The sequence below is a fragment of the Styela clava genome, chromosome 1, assembly GCF_964204865.1.
Source record: "Styela clava chromosome 1, kaStyClav1.hap1.2, whole genome shotgun sequence".
NCBI lineage: Eukaryota > Metazoa > Chordata > Ascidiacea > Stolidobranchia > Styelidae > Styela > Styela clava.
The window spans coordinates 8,039,049-8,061,785 of NC_135250.1; the positions used below are offsets into that span (position 1 = coordinate 8,039,049).

The 22,737-nt window shown below is 33.0% G+C and overlaps 2 protein-coding genes across 5 annotated transcripts in view; both read left to right on the forward strand.

Moving 5' to 3' along the window:
- The first annotated feature begins 403 nt into the window (after positions 1–403).
- LOC120338811 (uncharacterized) lies at positions 404–8,421 on the forward strand. 2 transcript variants are annotated; one of them, XM_039406773.2, is made up of 17 exons: positions 404–644; positions 996–1,218; positions 1,744–2,095; positions 2,813–3,007; positions 3,284–3,540; positions 3,712–3,834; positions 3,911–4,072; positions 4,323–4,438; positions 4,577–4,719; positions 5,067–5,178; positions 6,038–6,139; positions 6,272–6,379; positions 6,569–6,673; positions 6,966–7,104; positions 7,620–7,801; positions 7,928–8,046; positions 8,192–8,421. In XM_039406773.2, the coding sequence occupies exons 1-17, from the start codon at positions 520–522 to the stop codon at positions 8,206–8,208; spliced, it is 2,580 nt and encodes an 859-aa protein (XP_039262707.2). In that variant the 5' UTR covers positions 404–519; the 3' UTR covers positions 8,209–8,421. The 2 variants fall into 2 exon arrangements, with proteins under 2 accessions (XP_039262707.2, XP_039262715.2); XM_039406781.2 differs by lacking the exon at positions 7,928–8,046.
- A 2,315-nt stretch (positions 8,422–10,736) lies between these two features.
- Positions 10,737–22,737, forward strand: part of LOC120339015 (protein FAM117B-like) — a 30,628-nt gene continuing 18,627 nt past the window's right edge. For all 3 annotated transcript variants that reach the window (XR_013476628.1, XM_039407059.2, XM_039407066.2), the window contains exons 1-2: positions 10,737–10,870; positions 10,938–11,100. Coding sequence is in view for 2 of the 3 variants with exons in the window: in XM_039407059.2 (XP_039262993.1) it covers positions 10,787–10,870; positions 10,938–11,100 (247 nt within the window). In the remaining variant the exon portion in view is untranslated. The remainder of the gene's footprint in view (positions 10,871–10,937; positions 11,101–22,737) is intronic.

The following is a 22,737-nucleotide window of genomic DNA, read 5'->3' on the forward strand; positions in this document are numbered from 1 at the left end:
ATATTACTTTAGAGTTACATCATAATAGTGTTGTTTGAAAATATAAGTAAAATGAATTGACGTTTTAATATTTCGCAAAAGTCGCTAACTCTGCTGCAGGTAACTTCTTGGTATATGTAATTGTCATTTTAGGAACATTTGTCTAGATCTAGATTCTAGTATAAATTAAAATATGACGTGGTAACATCTTTAAATACCACATAGGATATATATTTGCGACTGATTGGTTTAAATGAAATCCCTTTGCAGTCAGACTTTGAATTAGATCCACAGTAATTTAATTAGGTAAATTCATAAACAATGCCCAGGAATCCTTTCTGAAATATTGTAACCGCACACCAATGAGTGCGAAAAACAACATTGTTTACAACACAATGGACTGGGCAAGAAACGAACGTAAAAGTTTGCCCTTTACGACTCGCTATCACGCCTACAAATGTTTGTTGAATGCCGTTTAACATGTAAACGCAAAACTCTTATTGTACTAAAGTGTTTTGAGATCACTGAAATGACATAAGTATGGCCTTGTTAACTGGTAAATTATACTCAAAGAACACGTTAGGTCGTTCGCTTTTCAAAGATCTTGCTGAAAACGCAACTATTTTGCCGACGGATAATCGTAGCAAGAAGGAGACCAGCAACAAGTGAGATATTTACTATATTATGCAAGTCCGTATAAAGCGTGCCATCGGGTATTAAGTTAAAGTGATTAGGACTTGGGACCCAGCACTTGTCAAGCTAAGCAAGGTTTTATTTTATTTCACTACCTTTTTATACTTAAGCTTTATTACTTGCGTTTACGGAAAATATTCGATTAAGCAACGTTCAGTTGCAACTACATTTTGAGCCAAAGTTCGGCCCGCCTATGTACGTTAGTTGCCTATATCCCTTAGGGTTAGATAGAGAAAATTGTAAACCAGTCAATTAAAGTGCCTATTAGTAAAGATATAGCCACATGTCAGTAAACTAACTATTCATATTCGCTTCCATTTCAGGCCCGAAGTAGAAAGCGAGACTTCAAAGAAAAACTCCGACCCCACCGAAAGCGAAAAAATAGTAAACACGGAGAACGACAACACGGAGGATAATTCAGAAAATACTGATTCGGCGGAGGTCAAGGTAATATGGAAGCAAACTGCCGGAAAAACAAAACGACCTCCGAAAGATTTTTTCACCCCACAAGAAGAAAGTGGTGATGCGGAAGCCGACCACGAAAAAGTACGTCACAATTATAATTAGAAATTATTAAATAAATATTTTAATCCGTTTCTCATTATCTCAGATAAGGGGGGAAATAACAATAATCGATTCGCGCAAATACACATTCATTAGAATGATATGATGTTCAAATAAATGGCTTATAACCATTACAAAATAATCAGTGCTCCCGAAGCGTGTGAACCAGGATGGCGGACACCGGAACGTAATATGTGTACCAGGTTAGGGTTAGGCCATAATTTCAGGTACAAATACTACGGAATATCTTGGCTAGTCTCCGAACTCGTAATAGAACTAGAATTGGGATAAAATTATGGCCTAACCCTAACCTGATACACATACTGCTTTCCAGTGCCCGCCATCTTGGTTCACACACTTCGGGAATACCAAAAAATCCATAGTTAAAGGCATAAACTTGAAAAATAGGGTTCAACTTCTGTATACATATAGCAGGACATTTTATTTACTTCGTTTATTTTGAATTCATCACTATTATTAATCATTCTGTTTTTGTTTTGTCCCCAGGAGCTCAATCTTGAATCTGAGAAAAAATCTAAAAAAAGAACTCCTGTAACCACCCAACCGTTGACTCTAAATATAAACTTAAAAACTGCAAAACCACCCCATACCGCGAGAGCACAAATATCTAATCTTCAAGCTGTTAGAGCGGCCACAGGTGTACGATACCCTCAAAAATCTAGCCAACCCAAAGAACAAAAATCAAAAACCGAGAGTAAGCAAGATAACAAAGATGAACAAGAATGTCCTGAAAATGAAAAACTTGAAGTGGAAAAAGTTAAAGAAAGTGAATCTAAAGAAGAAAAACTCGATCAAACCGTAGAAGAAGTAGCTGAAAATAGAGATCTTCAATCGGCCGGTAAGTTAGTTCATCGATAGAAAAATATAGAGATGTTGTATTGTTGTGTACCATGACGTAGCTTTTAACCCACAAACTGGACCAAGATAAGTAAGTATGGTTATGGTCGCTTCAGTCAGTAGCAAGTCTTATATTAGAAATAAACAAAATATGAATCCATATAAGCATGGCTTCATTTCATAACTTAAGTGTTGCGATCTGATTATATATTTCACCAAACATGATCAAATTTATCATATTGCGAACAAATGCGTTAGGTCTGTTAAAAATAGATTTTTATTTTGAATGCCTGACTCGCCCTCACGCACGACACGGAACGTTTAAGCTCAAATCCCCTGCTGAAAAATGGTAATTATCGAGTTATATATATATAATTTGTATAAATTATATAATTTGAGTTGAATCGACATCAAAATAGAGCGTTGATACCTTTATATTTGTTTGCTGTTTAACTATACTGTAAAAAAATAGGTCCTCGATAAACAAAACGGTGACCGTACATTTGAACCCATGTACATTTGAACCCATGCGTATATCCACGGGTTCAATCTATATGCGGGTGCTAAAACCCATGGGTTAGGGTTAGTATCGGTTTAACTATCCGTGAAACAAAAAAAATTCCATAGGTGCAATAGCATACAGGTGCAATTGTCATGGGTTCAAATGTACGTGGGTTCAAATGTAATGGAACCAAACAAAACGCATGCATTGATTTAGAAATTCAAAATTATGACGATCAACCAACATCAGATCCCGATGAACCAACGATGCCAACTCTTGAACCAATTATGGAGGAACCGATTGAAGAAAATTCTGACGATAGCTCAAGTGAATATAAGAGTGTAAAAAGTGAATCGCAGTCAAAGAAACCGGTTGTTATTAAAGTGGTTCCTCCATCAAAATACGCAGAAAGTGAGTTTATATCACCTTTTTTATCATTCTTATTACTCCCATAGTCTTCGGGAAAAAAATCTGACAAGTTTGGTAAAGATGGATCATGAGTTAGTTGTACTGAACACAACTGCAAATCGGGCCAGGTTCATTTTTAAGCTTAACATTTTTCAATCATTCCAAATCGTCATTTTTATACGCTGCTATTCTTACTTCACAATTGCTTTTGTCCTTCTCGTTTAAAACATTAGCATTCTGTTACTATATGTAATCAGGTTAATTTTTGTTCTGTCACAGAGTTAAGAGCTCTTTTAGCCGTCGAAGGTCAACCACCAGAAGCTCTTGAAGTTCTGCAGCCCGATGCTATTGTGAATCTCAAGCGCGAACTTGCGCGGAAAGGGATTATTGAGAGCTATTCTGACGAACTAGATGCTGAGGAACGAGTAGCCATCGAAGAAGACGTGTTTCAAAACTTGGAAAAAGAAGTTTCAGAAACATCGTCAGAGGTTCTGGCAACGGCAGAAAGCGGCGTTGTTGAAGGAGACCTAGACTTGGTACACGTGTATAATATATTAGTGTAGTGACATTGTCGCCTCGAAGACAGTTGGTGCTATCTTTTAGCTGGGATTAAACTTGTCGGGAACCGTATTTATCATGTACTATATATATACCCTTTTAATATTTTTTCCAATATTCCATCTCCATTTTACATTTTTTCTACTCAGGACGAGTTAAAAGATGATAAGAGAGACGGGTATAAGACAAACAAGTCTTTTGAAATTCGAAGGCTACAGGCGAAGGCTGAACGCGAGCGAGAAGAAAAACGTAGAATATTTCCAAAACCCCGAGTGAGTTTATGTGTGATAATTAATTATAATCAACGACAAACCATTATTTTATTCATTTTCTAATTTGTACTTCCAGTTTCTAAAAGGGTCAAAGGTTTCCAACGCACCATCGTCGAATAACACAGAGGAATTTAATGAAATGCGAAGTCATGGACGCGACCATAGAAAAAACTGGGTCAGAAGGAAACCTAAAAGCATTTTAAAAATGCAATCATCGGATACTGCAAATAACGAAAAGGTAAATAATGATCATTGCGATTTTTAGTACAAAACTGCGTCATTGAATAACGAGGTCTTGAAAAAGTGGACTGTACAGTCAGTTCCCTATTACCGGCAAGGTCTGAATATTTTGTTATATTGTGCTCGTTTAGCTGAATAGCAAATAAAAACTATTCGAATGATTGAATAGGCCACGGTTATTTCAATGCTCTCCTAACTTTGTATACCCTGACACTTTCTATTCATCGCGATCAATTTTTATTTCACAGAATCAGTCTGACAAAAAGAAAGAAAAACGTAAAAGCGCTACCGTACGCATAAGAGAACCTGAATACGATTATAAGCTGTTTTCGGGCGACGAATCTAACGATTCAAGCGATACTGTGTGAGTAAAACAGAACTTAAATTTGACAATCAGACCAGCCAAGCACTAACGTTATACCACATTAAACCGTCGCTAGACATTTTGCCATAACAAAATTTATAACCCAAGCTGAAAATCTACTGATCTAACTCCTTTCAGGCCGAGTCAGTCATCATCAGTACTTGGGTATAGACCGAATAGCGCGACATCATTATCAACAAACAGCACCTCATCGTTTATGGATGATGACGATGTCAGTTTCGATTCGTCTTATTTTGAACATGCACAGCACGAATGGGAAGGTAAGAGTTTCAAGTAGAGAAATTGAAATATATACATCGGTCAAGTGTGGAATATACTAGTTGGTTTGAATGAGATAAGCTCCTACTGCGAGTGGCGTAATTAGGGTAAGACAGCCATGGTCCGTTTGAATATGGGCACAAAAAAGGCGAAATTTTCGATACCGTACATGTAAACAACAAACGTTTGTCAGTTTTCAGCAACAATTGTCGGTCAAAGATCAAGGGTCGCATTTTTGAACTTTGATATTGGCGCCATTTTACGTAAATACGCCACTGCATACTAAATTATTGCTGCTAAATTATTGAGTCTTTTCATTTCTAATTTGCATTTTGTTTCTCTTACGAAGATGATGAGAATGCATTCTACCGAACATCAGCATTGGGAATGACTGTTCATGACATTTACGATGACATTGATAGACTCAATCCTTCTCGATTAACAAACGCAAGATTACCTGAGTGAGTTTTATATGAATTATTAATTTAATATGTAAATTTGTCACGTGAATCAGGATATATAAGAGTTCAACGAATGCTTCCCAGTCCAGGATGGGAGATTCTTTACCTTTGAACTTTTTAAATCTTCACAAAAGCGAGCATGCCAATGATAACCTGTGAAACTACAAAGTCCGCTACAGTATGCTCCGCTGAGGCCAACCTATGGTGGCTCGATCTTAAAGGTGGGTTATCACGGAAACATTTTTGTGGCAAAGTTGATTCTATATAATTTTTTGAAATTTTTGGCGTTTACCACTTGCATAAAGTGGACTTCTTTTGCGAAACTCGAAATTTTTTAAAAGACAACCCTGCAAAATCAAACGCAAATTACAAAGTGACTATATCACTTTGGCAAATTAATATGTCCCGTTGATGACGTAGTACTGAGAACTGGTCGGCGTAATTTTGCATTAAGTCAAAGGCAATTATAGCGTTCTGTGAACAGAACATATTTTGAACTGTATGCTAGTTCTTTTGGGCGGTGCAAACTGCGGTCGATTTTCGTTGAAGCGTTTTTTTTTTAAATCCTAATTAGAAAACTAAGTCGACTTTATGTAAATGGTAAGCGTCAGAAAATCCTGAAAAATATATATAGAATCAAATTCATCAAAAAAAAAATAAAATTGTGATGACCCACCTTTAAGATATACACTTCTAAAGATTTAAATTAGGTGCACATACTTTGAAATCTGAGCGTTAAACGCGTTTTTATATTATAATTTGGGACTGTTGAATGACTTTTTATGGCCACAAGGGCATTGAAATTGAGACTCTCTCTTAACATAGCGAAGTAAATGTATTCTCATATTTTGCACCAAAGGTCGCCGGAACAACAACAGGATAATTTAAAGAAAAACCGCGTAACTTCAGCTGAAGCATCGTTGATGGATAGATCAAGTTTGCATGCTCTGAGAAACACCAGGTACATATCCATGTAAATAGGTAAACAACAAAATTCACAGCAGGCACAGTTTATGCTGCGACAATTGGTATTGGTGCAAATAAATACCATTAGAATTTAAGCAACAAAATGAGTGATCTATTTCCATTTCAGTCGTAACCAACGCCGCGGGAGACCAACAGCTAGCAGATCCTCAGCCAGATATCCGTCCGCCATTCGCCATTACGAAGATAAGCCGTTGCATATGTTTGACGCCATGAGGTGAGCTCGACATACTTTGAAAATTGTCTTTATCAATAAGTTTGATTTCATTTTCACTACTAAACAGAGTCTATCAACTCTTCCGGGATAAATAGCTTAGCTTAGAAAATTCATTGTTACTTTAATTAGGATTTGAAAGTATATTCTTCACTATATATTGTGATTTTTTCTTTGTGGATGCTGAATTAGGTATGAAAACGACCGAAGACATCTTCAGCACCATAAATCGAACAGAAACATATCCCGAGAATCTGCCCATTTTGTTAATCGAAATCAAGACAGAATGCTTTCCAGGTAGTTCTTTCAAGTAATTTGTGCTAACCCTAATAAATTCGGCGCTCCAGAAGTATGTGTACCAATATGGTGGTAACTAATTTTGTTCGCCTACTTTGCACCAAGTTGTGTAAAGGGACGGAGAGAATGGGCAGGGGGTATATTCACTTGGCTAACAGAAACAGTCCCCGAACTCGTAATAGAACTAAAATATTAAAAATGTGGCCTAACCCTAACCTGGTACACATACTACGGGAGTACCATGAATTAGTAGCAGAAATATTGTTCGAAACATTCAAATTATGTATTTCAGAGAATCTAGGATCTCTCCTCAGAGTAAAGGAGTTAGTTTTACCGATGGTGCAATTGCGTTCGGTCCTCATATGGCACCGATATCCAAGGACATACCCAGCGACGTGACAGAGACAGAATGGGTTGATAGGGTGCAAAAGGTAATCACGTGTCAAAAATTCTTGGTCCAGACGATTTACTTTACAAATGAAACGTTCTTACAAATGGTAATATCAAAAAACATGTGTGTTACTACATTATTATTGATATAAATATATTTTACAAATTTGCTGGGCCCGGACCAGTGTTCCCTCTAAGGTTTGCGCGTGTGCGCGCGCACACAGCTTTCAGAGGCCGCGCACACGCATATATTTACTGCACACAGACATATTACGATGTAATGTAAAAATGTGCTCGGTTGGCAGATTGAGAAAGTTTGTTGTTGGCCCACCTATCACCCGGTTAGAACGCCGAAATTTCTTCATTGGTTTTTGCACAAATATTAGTCATTTCCAAAAAAGTGCGCACACAACAAAATTTCTGCGCACATATACTACAAAAAATTAGAGGGAACATTGGCCCGGACAAACTATGACCAGGTCGTTTTTGTTATGGCAACATAGTAAACATATCTAATTACATATTTTATATTATACCTTCTTGAAATTATTTTTAGTTTATGGCAACTGCGTACGCCGGCAAAAAGAAACAAGACGAACAAAGAAAACACCTTCGAAAGACTAATTTCGCTCAACGTTTTTTAAGTAAAATTAAAGGTAAGAAGAAGAAGAAGAAATTGATAGAAAAGCCGCCCGATGAGGACGAAATCATCATGCCAGCAATTTGCTACTGCGAATGGTAAATACAGTACAAGATAATAAAAATGATGGTTGTTTATATTAGTAAACAAGGTAATATACCGGCCTAAAATATTTCTTTATTTTGAAGTACCGGTAATAAACATTTTTTTTTGTTTATACACAGCTGCCCTTCCTGCTGCTTTGTTTGCTTGCCTGATTCACTTTGTAGTATGATGATAATATTGTTTGTACCAACCATCATCCTTATGACATGTGTATTACTAGCAATATTTTGGGCTACAGGTAAGTGAGATAGTTTTTAACGACCAAACTAGGTATTGTTTAATTACGCTGAGACCAAGGTTACTTTCTTATTAAGATGTGTATATTGTGCTCTTTTGTATGTATGTCTAATTTATTGCCATTGAATGCATGATGTTGTTTCAAGGTATCTTTCCGTTGTGATGTCATGGATCTCGTCGCTAATGAGGAGAGGAAGATAGTACAGTATACGGACTTTCTCATTTTGTCAATCAACTCCTCTAAATGGAATCAAATCGATATAATTGGAAATGTCCAGATTTGGAACAATGGGAGGCTGGCGAAGAATATATAAATGTTTTTATTTTATTTAAAATGAATATAATATTATTAATAAACCATTTATAATAAGTCTTATCGGCCACTGTTCCAAGCAAAGTAAATGTAAAGTGAGAGCTACGACTGAGATAAAAGTGAGACCAACGTGTTGTCGAAGTCGAGAGGTCAAACTCTATGTAAGTAAAAATGGCACTTGTAGCCAATGTCAATGGTGGCCTACAAGTCATAATGATAACTGACGCCTGTGAAGTGTTTGTGTAAGTTCCGGTTAGAAATGTTATATGTAGGCTGTATTGCCTACTTGATGTTAGACACCGTGGAAGAAGCAAATAATACCACAAGGGTTAAAATCGTACGGTAGCTTTTCATGATAATTGGACCACATCAACGCTTATTTCAGAAATATTTAAAAAACATATTATGTTAATAAGTCACACGATTATACGGCAGTACTTAATTATTGCCATATGAAGTGGAATGTTACAATTGGCGGCTCTTTACAGCGATCGTTAATCCCTTAGCGCGGCAATTCCGTTCGCTCAAGTGCAAAAACTATGTGGCATCTCGAATTTGGGCGCAAAGATGATTGTGTATCGTTTCGTATGGATGCAATTGTTGATAGTTTGATCGTAGTAGTATATATTTACGGTTTGATGATATAAAAAGCTGTTCAATAAAGAACGTTGAGTTGGAAACGCGTGTTCCCCTTGACAGAGTTTATCTGAAAATATTGTACGTTTGCGATGCATTTTAATATCTAAGAAGGCGCTGGTCAAATTCATAACTACGCAGAATATATTAATTGAAGTAAGCCTACGGTATATTAGCGGAAAGATGTTTTACAATTACAATTATCATTTATGAAAAAACTTGCAGCAGTAGGCTATATGGGAACATGGGTGAAATATTGGCTTCTATTCATTTAATATGTTAAAGAACGCAAGTTTGTAAGCTTACATTTATACAAAACTGAATATTTATCTCACATTTAATTGATATAGATAGAGCGTAGTGGTATATATTTACGGATAGAGTGAGCAGTCACAGTAGCAGCAGTTTCTTTATTTCGTGGGAGCAGGCGGTAAGTAAGCAACGTTTAAATGTGACGTCACAGAATATTTAGCCAACATTCCTGCGCGGTGTCTCCTTCTGTCTGTTATTGTTGCCGGCGGCACGGTGCAGGGAGCAGGGTTCTCTTTGGCGGTCTGTTCTGTTTTCGTTTTCGAAATTTACATTTGATTCACGTTCAGGATAGTTAAATTCTAAATGATGCAAACAAGAATAAAGCAAATCTGCATTGAAATAGCAAAAGTGAATGCAAAATTTTAAAAACTTCGGAACTTAGCCCTCCCTGTTTGCCTTTCAAATTGTTTTAAAGTAACATAATGCTGTAATGCAGTATCCCAGCCCAAAAAATAGTATGGTAACATAATTGAAAGTCAGTTAACGCCATGCTATGCCATTAAAATATTTACATGAAGATTAAAAATGAAGCTCGAGGAGATAGGGTTTGTTGAAATTGACCATGCTGCTTTGCCAGCATGCTATATCTGTATATTCAGATATTAGTTTGCTAATGCTGTATTTAATGGAATGGCCAAGAGACAGTTTACTAATGCTGGAGGGATTCCTAATTGCTATTAACTAGGGATGCCACAATAGGGACTTTAAAGCTGCAAAGCAAGCCAACTGAGTTGTCACTCAGAAGGTCGCAATATATTTGATCTTCATAATTAATCGTATGATTCACATCATTTCTGTTAGAGAAATTTATGAATTGCAAGCATTAAATTATTACCGTTTAATCATTCAAAACTGGAAATCATTAGATCCGAAATTATGTTAAGAGCATGCTTCTGAACTTGAAAAGATACCTGTTTATCTTATTTGGCCTACCACCAATTTTTTGATCTGTTTTGTTTGATTCTGGTTATATTATTGTGTTAGGTTAGGATGGATTGAAGGTGGGCAATAAACCTAATCCAACTTATTCTAACATAACCTAATATATACAGAATCAACCAATTGTAGTGCCAATCACCAGACTGTGACTGCATTTAACATTTTCCTTATCTAGATTCAAGCTAGCGTGGTGTTGCATCAGTTTCGAAAAAATGAATAAAAGATTGGTATTTCTGAGTAGAGAAATCAAAATCACCTCTAGTACATTAGTATAAGCAAATCATTATATGGTAGCACTGTCTAAAAGTTGATTACATATAACAGCCATTACCTAACCTAGGTAATTGCAGCTATGATGAGTAAACATACCTTAAAAATAAACAACCAAACTCTTGATTTCAATAAAAACAATGTGCATGCTCAAAAATTTCCTCTAAAAAATTAAGATGCTCTGAAATACACAAGAATATCTCGTAGTAAATGGTAATGTTTTATTTTTAGTAAAAATAGACTCCAAGTAGATTAACCAAACCCTGACAAGATGTCAAACAAGCCAAAGCCGAGCCTAAAGGGGGGCGTTGGAACACAGCGACTTCAGCCTATCAGAGCAACACAACCTTTTCAGGTAATTTTTTACTAATTTCTTATGTTTAGCGTCAGGAAACAAACTTACAAAATTATTTTTTTTGCAGCTCCGACAAGGAGCGAGTCCAGCGAGAAAATCACCATCGTCATCTCCTACTTCTATGCTGCCAAGATCTGCCACTGATCCACGAAGAAATAAATGGTCTTCTGATCACAGAAACTCACCAGACAGGAGCGACAGGAAAAGCCCAAGCTCTCCTGGGATAAAAGGTATTTTTTTATATTTTTTTTGAAATCTTTTATGATTTGTTGGATTATTTCCGTCAATATCGAAATGCAGAAGGAACAATTTGTTGTGTATTGTGTTATAATGGAAGTTCATATGTTTTATCTTACATAATTCTAAGACATTTTGGTATAGCACTTCTGAGATGTCAATGCCAATGGACTTCTGATTATGGGGATCAGTTTAACCTAGTGTTAATACATTATTTTCAAATTTCTTGTACTTATCCTGTGGGGGATAATTATGTGCATATAGGAATTCTAGAATTCGTTCTCGATGTTTACGTAACCATCGTTCGGTTATGGCTTTTCCACCAACATCTGAACATCTATACATCTGAAACAAATAACTGGTTAGTTATTCCCATACTTCACATGAACTAGTAATTGGACAAGAGGCTGTGTATCTGCTTTTCTCCCCCCCCATGGAATAAATAGGAAAATCCCATCCTAATATTTGAGGTCGGCATTATCGACTGTTTTTTAAACTCCTTCTTCGTTAAGGAATTGAAATGTTATTGGTTAGAATAATATCATCAAAAACAGATAATGTCAAAGTTGTTATTTTACGCTTGATTGATTCTTGGGGTAATAAGGTGATGTCAACCATCGAATTGTTTCAAGTAAGCGATACTTCTTCCATTTTAAAAAATTCATCCATTTGTTCCTGAAAATCGAATGGTTTGGGTGACGAGTCAAATATATATAAAAATACAAATGCTAACGATAGTTATTATACAGCCGACATCAGATTTCCCTGAAGTCATGTCATGTTGTCTTTTGTGTACATCCTCACTTTGCATAACAGTAAGTTGAGTTTAACAATATGTGAGTCATAAACTCCTTTAACCATCAATGCAACTGCTGAGCACATAAATATTTGACCATATGTAGTTGTAAGCTTACAACAAGCAATGAAAAAAATCTGGTAAGAGTGTCATATTTAGGTAATTTCGCAATATATCCCCATGAGAAGATATTTTTTTGCCTGGTGCTTGTTTAATAGGCTTCTCTCTTCCTCAGTTAAAATAAATCTGGGAAGATGGCCTTATTCATGCTATTTTTCAATAGATGAATCTGTGGAGATAATTTTCTGCCTGTGCGCTGTAGCTTGTAACATAGGCTTCTCTTATTCTGTGCTAGTTCTTGCCTTGTTTTGCCTGGTTTGACTATGGACTATTCTTAGTCAATTGATAATAGAATATGTCCAGAATTTTTTTTTAAATTGATTTGAATTCAAATGTTCCAAAGTTTTTTTTAAATTTTCATTGCTTTCATCAATCTTGTAATGGAACAATATAAAATATTTGTCATTTTGAGCTGTAGACAACTATTAGTCTGGCAAAAAATGGTCTTCATTTAATTTCTAATTTCTTTGAAAATAAATGTTTCTCTCATTAGTTCTTCTTCACAATCAATGTCAAAAAATGTATATTTATATTTATTCATGCAATTTTCTTAGAAATATATACAAAGTTCAATTCGAGAAATATTTTTTTTCCTGATATTTTCTGGAAATTAGGATATTTCTTTTAGATATGCTGGATGTCATTTATAATTAGTTAATGCATAACTTACACATGCTCAGTGGTTCATTACAGAATCTGCAATCTATGTCAAATTCATTTGAAATCATTTAATTCTTGAAACTTTGATTCAAACTTTTGTAATTTGTGATTCCACTATTGCATTTGCAGTCTATCAACCCCTTTTAATATTTGTTTTATGCTTCTGTAAAATCAATCATTCTGTTTTAAAAATTGTTATGGAGTGACACTCCTTCATTGGTTTTCAATATTGAGTTGAACAATTGGCAAATTTCAATAACTAGTTTACTTTTTTTGTAGCTCACATGTTCGAAGTTTTTTTTATTGGAAATTCTGAATTATTGTTATAGATTTTGGCCGTGTATCATAAAAAGTATATAACATCCGATATGTGAAAAATGTAAATTCAGGATTTGTGTAACTATAATAATGAATTGGTTTTGTGGCAGCTAATAATGATGTAAGCTTTTTAGGAGAATTGGTATGTATAATTAAAATTAGTCTAATTTAAAATACATATCATATTCAAGGTTCCTAATTATCTTTTCATAATGCATTCGGACCAGCAAACTGTTTCCTTTTAGTCATCGTTGCAACCTGTTATTGATTATAAACCTTTATTTGAAATAGTTAACTCAATTATTCTTTCATTTTGTAGAGGGTTTGTTTAATAACTGTGTAAAAGTCAACATTGGAGCCACAGCAACAAGCTTTTTCCAATCAATATTAATTCAACGTTCATGAACGGTCATGTTTCAAATGTCCATTATACTGAGTCTCTTGATCGGCGTTGTGTAGTGCTAAAGGATTATTGTTCCTTTGTGTGAAACCAATCAGAGGGCTTTTGTGTCGTGAATTTCCGTTCGTTTATTTTTATTTTCAACTTTTACAGCCAGTTCTCATAGTGAAAAGGGACAATGGCTTCGTCGGCATTCCAATTGAGTGAATTTCCTTTACATGTGTAATAGTAGCACATACTTGTTTACTGTTTTTTCATATGTGTCTTGTATATTAACATTCAAAAACATGGAATTATGTTCAATATGTAACTGGGGATGCCTATGGGCCATTTGAGTAATATACCTTACAACTGATTCGAAGTTGGTTATATGTAATATGATAAATTCCTGATTTTAGGAACAATTTGGAATATTTCATCTGTAAATTTGTTGCATTAGGCATTTGACATCTCATGGTCAGACACAAATAAACTCCAGTCAACTTCTGACAATATAAAAAATAGATGGTAAAAAGTTGCTTCCCCCAACTATTTTATTTGTATGTATAAACAAAACTTGAATTGGAGACAGAATATAGGTTCTCCATTACTATATTCAATTTCTTTGATACTTTATTGAACATGATTCAATATAAATGTATTCAATATTTCAAATTCTAAAATATTATTTCGTCATTCGGAATGTAAATTTTTTGATTTAGTCTACCCTTGTATGTAATGTAACCTATCACATTGAAACCTGTTGTTCACCATAATATCAGAATCTCAATCATGGATGTAATCATGAAAAAGGATAATATGTATGATTGAGGCAAATTGCTTATCAAACATGAAGGCACTCACAAATACCAGTTAGACTAGTTAAGAAGGAATTAAATATTGGGAGTTTGCATTTAGTTGTTGTATAATTACTTGTTTCTAGAGATACTTTGCAATACTTGCATTTAAAAATTTGTCACTTTCAACTATTGACATTAGATGACATGCATTTGGTATATGGAAGAACTTACATCCATTCTTTTATGATTCAAAAGTTTAATAACTCTATACTCCCTGAAAGAGGTTTCAATAAGGGATTGCCAATAGCTATTGCAAATACATTCTAAATTATTTTTTTTTTTGAATATATATATAAATTGAATATATACCTAGGCTACTAAATTACGGTCATGTTCAACAATTATATAGAAATCAATGTATATTCAAAGACTTTAAATTGGGAAAGTAAAACAGTTAAAATAAATATTGGTTTGGTTGGTTTTTAATTACCGTACATGTTTTCAGAAATGAAATGAAGAAGTAAATTAAATTATAAAATAATTTATGATTATACTGTGAGACTGTTTTTCTCAAACTGATAATTTTTAAAAAAATTTCAATTTATTCTATGTTCTTCCTAAAATGAAGATTTTTTCAGATTATTTGATTTATTTTAGTTATTTAGTTCCAATACACTTGATTTTTTAAACTGCCATTCTTATCGATGTTTGAGATACAGATGTATCAAATTATATATTATACACAGTTCAGTCTTGCAGGAAGAAAATTGCATCATAAAGAGTAATTGCTAACATATGGCTATGCTGTACCTACTTCGTATTGGATGTAGATGAAACAATGAACAAGCAATGTATATTCTTGTATTTCAATATCATTTTACTTGACAGTATTTATGGTACTTAATAGTGTGTGATACTATTACTCCATTTTATGCCCATGTTGGCATAAAACCTATTTTGTCTTATTGATTCGGGGTGTCATTATCTATCTTGTGCTTCAAATATATTCAAAGGAGAAAATTGTAACCCTCCGAGATCGTAATCAAGGATAAATGACGGACAAGTATGGGGGGTTGATAAATTTATCGTTAGGGCTTGGTTTAATAACATATCATGCACGGTTACTATTATTTACCTTGGTAAACTTTTGTTGTTTTAAACAGGCACAACTCTATTGTGATAACTGTCATTTATTATCATCTCAGTAAAAGTTATGGTTTGCCCATTTTTCACTTTATGATCTGGAAAGTAAATAATGGTCAAGCCTTTCATATTGTGATTGGAAGTTCTTTTGTATTCACTGGACTTTATCATATTGGCAAAGTAAACCTGTTTCTTTGCAGATGTCCGATAACATACAAAGAAATTCTCACTTAATGTTAAACTGCTAAACACATTTAGAAAGGAATATGCCTGCCATATATTTCCATAATAATTAACACACAGTCTTTCTGAGATATTCTAAAATTTAAAATATTTTTTTAAAGTTGCCAATTTTGAGACCCTTTTTTGCTTGAAGCGTAGCAATATTATTAATCTTCAATACATTACAATATATTCTAATTAGACATAAAAAATGATAAAATTAGATATAATTCATGATTTAATTATTACTCAAATGTGAAAATTCACTGGTATTTCTCAATTCAAATTATCTGCGTTATCATACACTAAGGTTTAAAATTTAAATGAAGTGTTATTTGTTGTCTGTGGAATATTATCTATGCACATAAACTTGAAACAACCAAAAATTAACAGGTTGGTAATATATACCAAGAAATATTTACTGTAAATATGGTTATTTGATTTTTAATGTTGAAAATTTAATATTATTATATGCACAGTCATGTGTAATGACAATTGAACCTTTTTAAGAAAACTGATTTTCGATTGAATTCGAGTGTTTTTACACCTGATACATCTATTATATGTAGTTTATTCAAATAAGATGTTGTTAGTATTTCGCTTGCGAGAGTAACACAATGATTTGAATATTTTTTTATTTGGCGTCACTCATAAATAGCCCACATTAGCATATGTAAGCAAGCAAATAACTATGTTATATATTCCTGTGACGCGAGGATGGCCCTGTTCTGAATACATTCTTATTAATGATATTTTCGTACATGGAATTTCAAATATAGCCCATTCAAAACTGGGTCATATTCATAATAGAATGTGTAGAAATTGATGTATACTCTAGTTTGAATATAGGAAGTTGAAATACACTGCAATTTGCAATTTTTTGTTACATTTTTCAGAAATTAATAAACAGAGATGTTTTTAGTTATTATTTCAGAAATCAACAATTTGAAAAGCCAAATATAATTACCGTAATCGATTCATTTGGGACATCCTTGATATGATGCCTAAAAAGTATGATTGATTGCCCCATCAAAACATTTAAGAATCTTGTGTACAAAATAATAAATGGCCTGTTTTCTTTCAATATCAAGTCAATTGCATGGAACACTGAAGTTAAGGGTTCACAAACTATCTATGACCATAATTGGTTGCCTGAAGGGCGAAGTCATTTTTTGGAATTAAATTTTCTTGTTATATAAAAGGAAGAGAGTATTTATTGAGGACCCTTCCTTCCGATTGAACTTAAAAATATGATAAGTTGTCTTTTTGTTACAATTTTTATTTTACATGAAATCTGTTGAGCTTGACATTAAAAGTGTTGCAGAATGGTTCCGATTCTAAGTTCTCATTTAGAGGTCTCATGACAAAAGTCAAATGTTGAAATTAAAAAAATATGAATATTTGAAAATATTAAAAAATGGGGGCTTTCGAAACTGGTATCTAATAATTGATTAAAGCAAAGTATTTCACTGAGAAGTTACAAGAGTCTATCAAAAATCGAAAATATGCATTTTTATCATGTCTTTCAAAACAGCTCATTCGGGTTTCGCCCTTTCAGATTAATGCCCTCAATTTTACAATATGGTTATTTTTAGCAATTCAACTTTTCACCGTTTCACTTTTCTCCTAAGACGTACTAGTATTGAATGTCAAAATTAGTGAAATTAGCATTTTAGGTTGGAGATTGGCAATGCAACTCTAGATTGTAGATTGAAATTTGTTTCCGGAGATACAGCGTTCTCAATTTCCTGTGTTAATTAAGTTGCTTCTCAGCATTTTGCATCTTCTTTTCGATATTACTCGAGTAATACACGTGCCACGTGTTACTAAGAATATGTAATGGTCTAATAACTTTCTTATTAAATCTTCTATATTTAAGACATGACCGAATATCAGACATAGATGAATATTTATTATGGCAAAGAATCCGCAAAGCAATATGTAACTAGGATATTATGACACTAGGGAATTCATATGTCCTAAAGAAGTAGGTTTGAAATTTGAGTTTTTCTCTGATTTACGATTACAAAATACTCACCAATGTGTATCTAACAATAAAAAAGGCTTGTTGAAGTTGTTGTATTATGAATTCATGTTCGGCAAGTTTCAAATTAGCTTATATGCATTAGCCCGTGGAAAAGTCTGCGCGGAGAAAATAATTCGCTTACAAAAATGTTGAAGTATGTAATGTTATGTACGTGCCTGATAAAGCGAATGATAAAAGTTGTGCGTGATAAATTCATATCTTGGAATAACTTTAACAATTCAAATAGAGAGTTATGCAATAGGTATTATATCGAATGCGTGCACGACTGTACAAGCTCAATTCTTAATAAAATTCGAAGCAAAGCACAAAATTTACTCACCGGAATAAATTTAAAAAATATCTTCAAATATAAAGGGTGGATATTCTAAATTCTGCTAAAGAATTTCACAAATATTAGAAATGAAATTTGAATAAACGATGTTTCACTTAATTTCCTACAAATTTAGAAATCTGAATCAAGCCTTGTTTCATATGATTTATCAGGTCTCAATCGCCCAAAATGCCAGTTTTCGAATGAATAATTTTGGGTCATTACAGATCAAAAATTGCTTTGACAAATACAGTGACCATTTTTGAATGTATTCGAATATTCAAATTTTTTGAATACTATGTAATACTGCGTGTGTGTGTGTAGTGAATGTATGTGCCACACATGCAAAGTTGACATTTCGAATATATCGTTGTCTTTTTTATACATTATATGTGTTGACAATATCATCAATCCTCTGGGATTTTGCTTTGAGGCGAAACTGAACAGACTGAGCTGCAGGTGATTATAGTATTGATACAACATGAGAATGATTTTATCAGCCTGTTCTAAGAATAAGGGCAGGTTTTGAAATTTTGAATCCATATTTCTACCTTTGAGTATAATGGCCTATGGATGGAGTTTATGGATATTCACGCCCATTATTCTAAAAATAGGTTTTGCATTTATATTCTGAATTTGCCATTCATTTAAATTCAGAAATGCGCTAAAGAAAAATATTTTAGGCGATCAATACGAAACACCAATCACCAATTTTAGCATAAATAATCTGCATCGCTGGTGTTTAAGTCCACGCTTATTATTCAAGAAATATGTTTTTCATTCATATTCTAAATCACAATTTCATCTGAATTCAAAATTAGGAATTATGTTACACTAAACATTTTGACTCATCAATATTGACCATATTTGCAAAATGTAGCTACAAATAATCAGCATTGATGATGCTTGGAATATCTTTCTACTGCTTTCTACCGAATATGAAATAACTAGTTACCTATTTTCAGATCCGACGATAGGCATGGTCGGCGGTCGCCTTATGATTAAGCCTTTTTATCGGCACTCCTCTCCTGGGATAAATTTGAAATTCTTATCCTATTCTATTCGCACAAATTTAGTTTGAATTCAGAATTGAAAAAAAAAAATTCAAATGTCTATTCCAGCATTGAAGTTGAAAAAAAAATCGCAAAAACATTTTAATATCACAATTTTGTATGAACATGCGTGTCATTCCCACTTTCAAATATAATGTTTTGTTAAATATATCAATGCCAATACTGTATTTATCTTCACTCGTCAGTATTCATTATTTAACATAAGTTCATTTGCATCCTAAAGATAGAGTGATTGATTGCAATCATGCACATATGTCATTCTTACTATTCATCGAGACAAAAGTGGAAACATACACAACAGGATACATCAATTATCTACTGCAAATTAGTCCAATAGTCTATTGCATATCAAAGCCAATGACTGTTTATCTATATATACAAATAAATTATAGGTTTTAAATATTTCGTAATATAAATTTTGATCATCCCAAAATTGCCTGTACAGCAGAGGTACTTATGGAGAAAATTTTTGAAAATATGAAATTCAGTCGTTATAAATTGTAAGAAATCTTTATCATCACACATTAGAGTGATAACCTGTGAATGTTTTGGAACCCAGCCCTCTAAATGGCTGACGAAATTAAATTTTTTTATACAGAAACTAACATATTGTTTTATACTAAAGTCTTTACATTAAGAAGATTTTACCGAATACTGCTAGAATTTTTATAGATGTTATGCTTTATTTCTGATAGATACAAATAAAAAAAATCAATATTTTTCTCTAAATTTCAATAACAAATTTTTTATTAAATATTTATTTTTTGAGCATTATTGTTTTACAGATTTGTTTTTGTAAATTTTAAGAACATTTCCGTAGAACACTGTCATTTATGTGGTGTGGTAAGGCTACCTTCATGTTTCATTTCAATAAATATACTTCTTCGAAAAGGCAATTCATCTTGTTTTGTGAGTGGCATATAAAGCTGTGGTTGACGTCATTACGCCTTTAATTTATTTCATTATTTATACTATTTTAACACTTCGCTACGCCTTAATAATAAAAAATTTTAATTTTGTACGTGGTGTCAATGAATAGATTAGAATGATAAAAAGGAAATTATATGTGGCAGGAAAAGTAAATAAAAGCTTGACACAGTCCAGAATGACCGGTGTGGTCCGAAAATCCTTTCTATATTATCCTATCTCTAGAAATAGAGCTTATTCTTCCTTATGTTCGGCACTCAAAAATGTTTGTCCATACACCGTAACGTGAGTACACCATCTGCTTTATGTGAACTGAAGTTTGTTTAACTTACTATTTCTAATCAATTATGGGCCTTATTTAATATTTGGCACTATATCATAATTTATCTATTATTCATGTTCGATCAAGTATATTTTAATAATGGTATCAACACGTTAAATCTGGAAAGTGTTTTTCAACTGTAAAATAAACAAATAATAAAGTGAGCACTTAAGATCTTGTTTTGAAACATTGTGAACATTAGATTTTCAAAAAAACTGAATTTGTGGTTGTGGTATCTAGGTTAATAAGCTAGTTCGGTATTTATTTAATCTCAAGCTTTGAAAGGAAAATTGTTAATTTTATCTGTTATTAACATGGAATTGGAATCTTTATGACCCACAACCTGTCTGTGGTAAGTTAATAAACACAGTAATACTATAAGAAGACTACTATAATGTTCCATCCACAAATGAAATTCTAAATCTCAGTGCGTTTGATCTTCATAAGTTCAAAAGATTTATTATTAGTATAGTTATATTTTTGATTTTATATCCTGGAAAAAATTGATCAAAATTTGAATGCCTCTGAATAAATAAAAAGTCTTGCAATATGCACTAAATTGTACCAATTGATGTCTCTATATTGTACTAAATATCCCAAGACAAGCTCAGCTTACTTGTGTATGCAACATTTTGAAATGGAATGGAGCCCTTTATTATAAATTGCCATAGGAGTAGAAATTCCTCATCTGTCTCAAAATTTTCATTCTAAATATAATTATTATTATTGCTATTAATTTTAAACAGTATTTTTGTATATAAATACAATCCCACAGAACATATCAAAGCAAAACTTGTTTGCTCTTTGTGTGAAAGATAATGGTAGTCAGCTTTCGATCCAGATATTCTATTCTACCATGCAAGAATCGATGTACATTATCAACGCAAAATGATTCAAATAGTTGATATTGGCATAAAATGTGATAAAACGTACGCATGATTTACAGCATTTCTGGGTATCAATATATTTTTATTTCATTATCACTGTGGAGCTGTGTTTACCATTTGTGAAATCACGGAAGTTTAAATTCGAGAAAGCATTACTGACTATACAAAATGGAATCTGGAATATTTTCAATGCAAATTTGATTCACTCCATACAATGAGTAACCCATTGATAACACTGCTATTTGGTAACTCACTTCACCTTCAGCATTTAGTGGGCTTGTTCTGGGTTCTTTCCCTCGTTTTTTTGTATTTCAATCATAGCCAATACCAATACTAGCCACGCAGTCGCCACGCTTAACCAGCCACTGATGCAATACACATGGTATCACACATTTACACATATATTCTCATCTAAAATTTGGTTCAAAATTTTTTCTTGTTAATTTTAGGACCAGTACTGTTTTTAATGGATTATATTTCCACTCGGTATAAATTCAATATATTCGCAAATTTTATTGAACAAGGTTTGTGATTTTGTATTAAAAGTTAGAAAAATTGAAAACTAATATTTTGCGTATCAAATTATGACATATATCAAGTTATCACCAAAAAAATGTAAAATTTTTACAAAAAGCAGTTTTCCTATTCGAATTCTAGAAAATATCTTTTTTTGATTGATGAACCAACATTTTCAAATTTTGTGGGGCTAACAGGTTTCGTATATACACATGATGATGAGTCCTCTGAAAATTATAATAATGTTTATTCATTTAAACTGTTCTCATGCCTGGCTTTACTCAATTAAATATCTCCATATCAACTTCCCTATCATAGCAAAACAAAAGATGTGATGGGAGTGCAAATTTTGTTAGTATAACATCCTGAACAAAACCAGAAAAAGTAAACAAAAGCGAGACTATTGATATTTTAAACAGCTCCTTAATATTAATAACATTTATCTGGTGGTGAAAACTGAATGAGATATTGTTAAAATGACATTCGCTAAAATTGGATATGTTTTATCAGCAGAGCACCATTAGGCTCTCAGAATTGTGGTATTTTCTGCTATTATCCATTTAATTTATTCATCTCTCATCAGTTGAAATGTCTCAATGGTATTGCACGATTTAGTAGCTTTCTTTCCTTTCCAATCAGTGCTTATGGCTTTGCCTAAAATTTTCAAATTGAATTAAATATTTGAATCGACTCATTGAATACATAACGACCTATACAAAACATGACCTCTTTTGTAATATTTCGATATTCTACATTCTAAAATATTATTCGAAAAACATTCATAGTAATTACGGTAACTATTTGATTTTGGCCATTTCTCGGCTGCTTTGCATGAATTTATGAAAATGGGTTATGAATTTCTTTATTTTGAAGTTTAATCAAAGATGTCTGCCAAATTGAATAGACAAATAATATAATGCATGCAAAATTTTTCTTTATTGAAATTAAATGAATCAATATTATACCACAAATGAAGTTTATTTTAACAATAAATCAAATTTAGGTCATGCGGTTTCGAAAAAATATCATTTTAATTTTTTAATTTATTTATTTTACTGAAGATTACCACTGATTATGATTTCAATTTTTTTCTGTAAAAGGGAAGCCTAT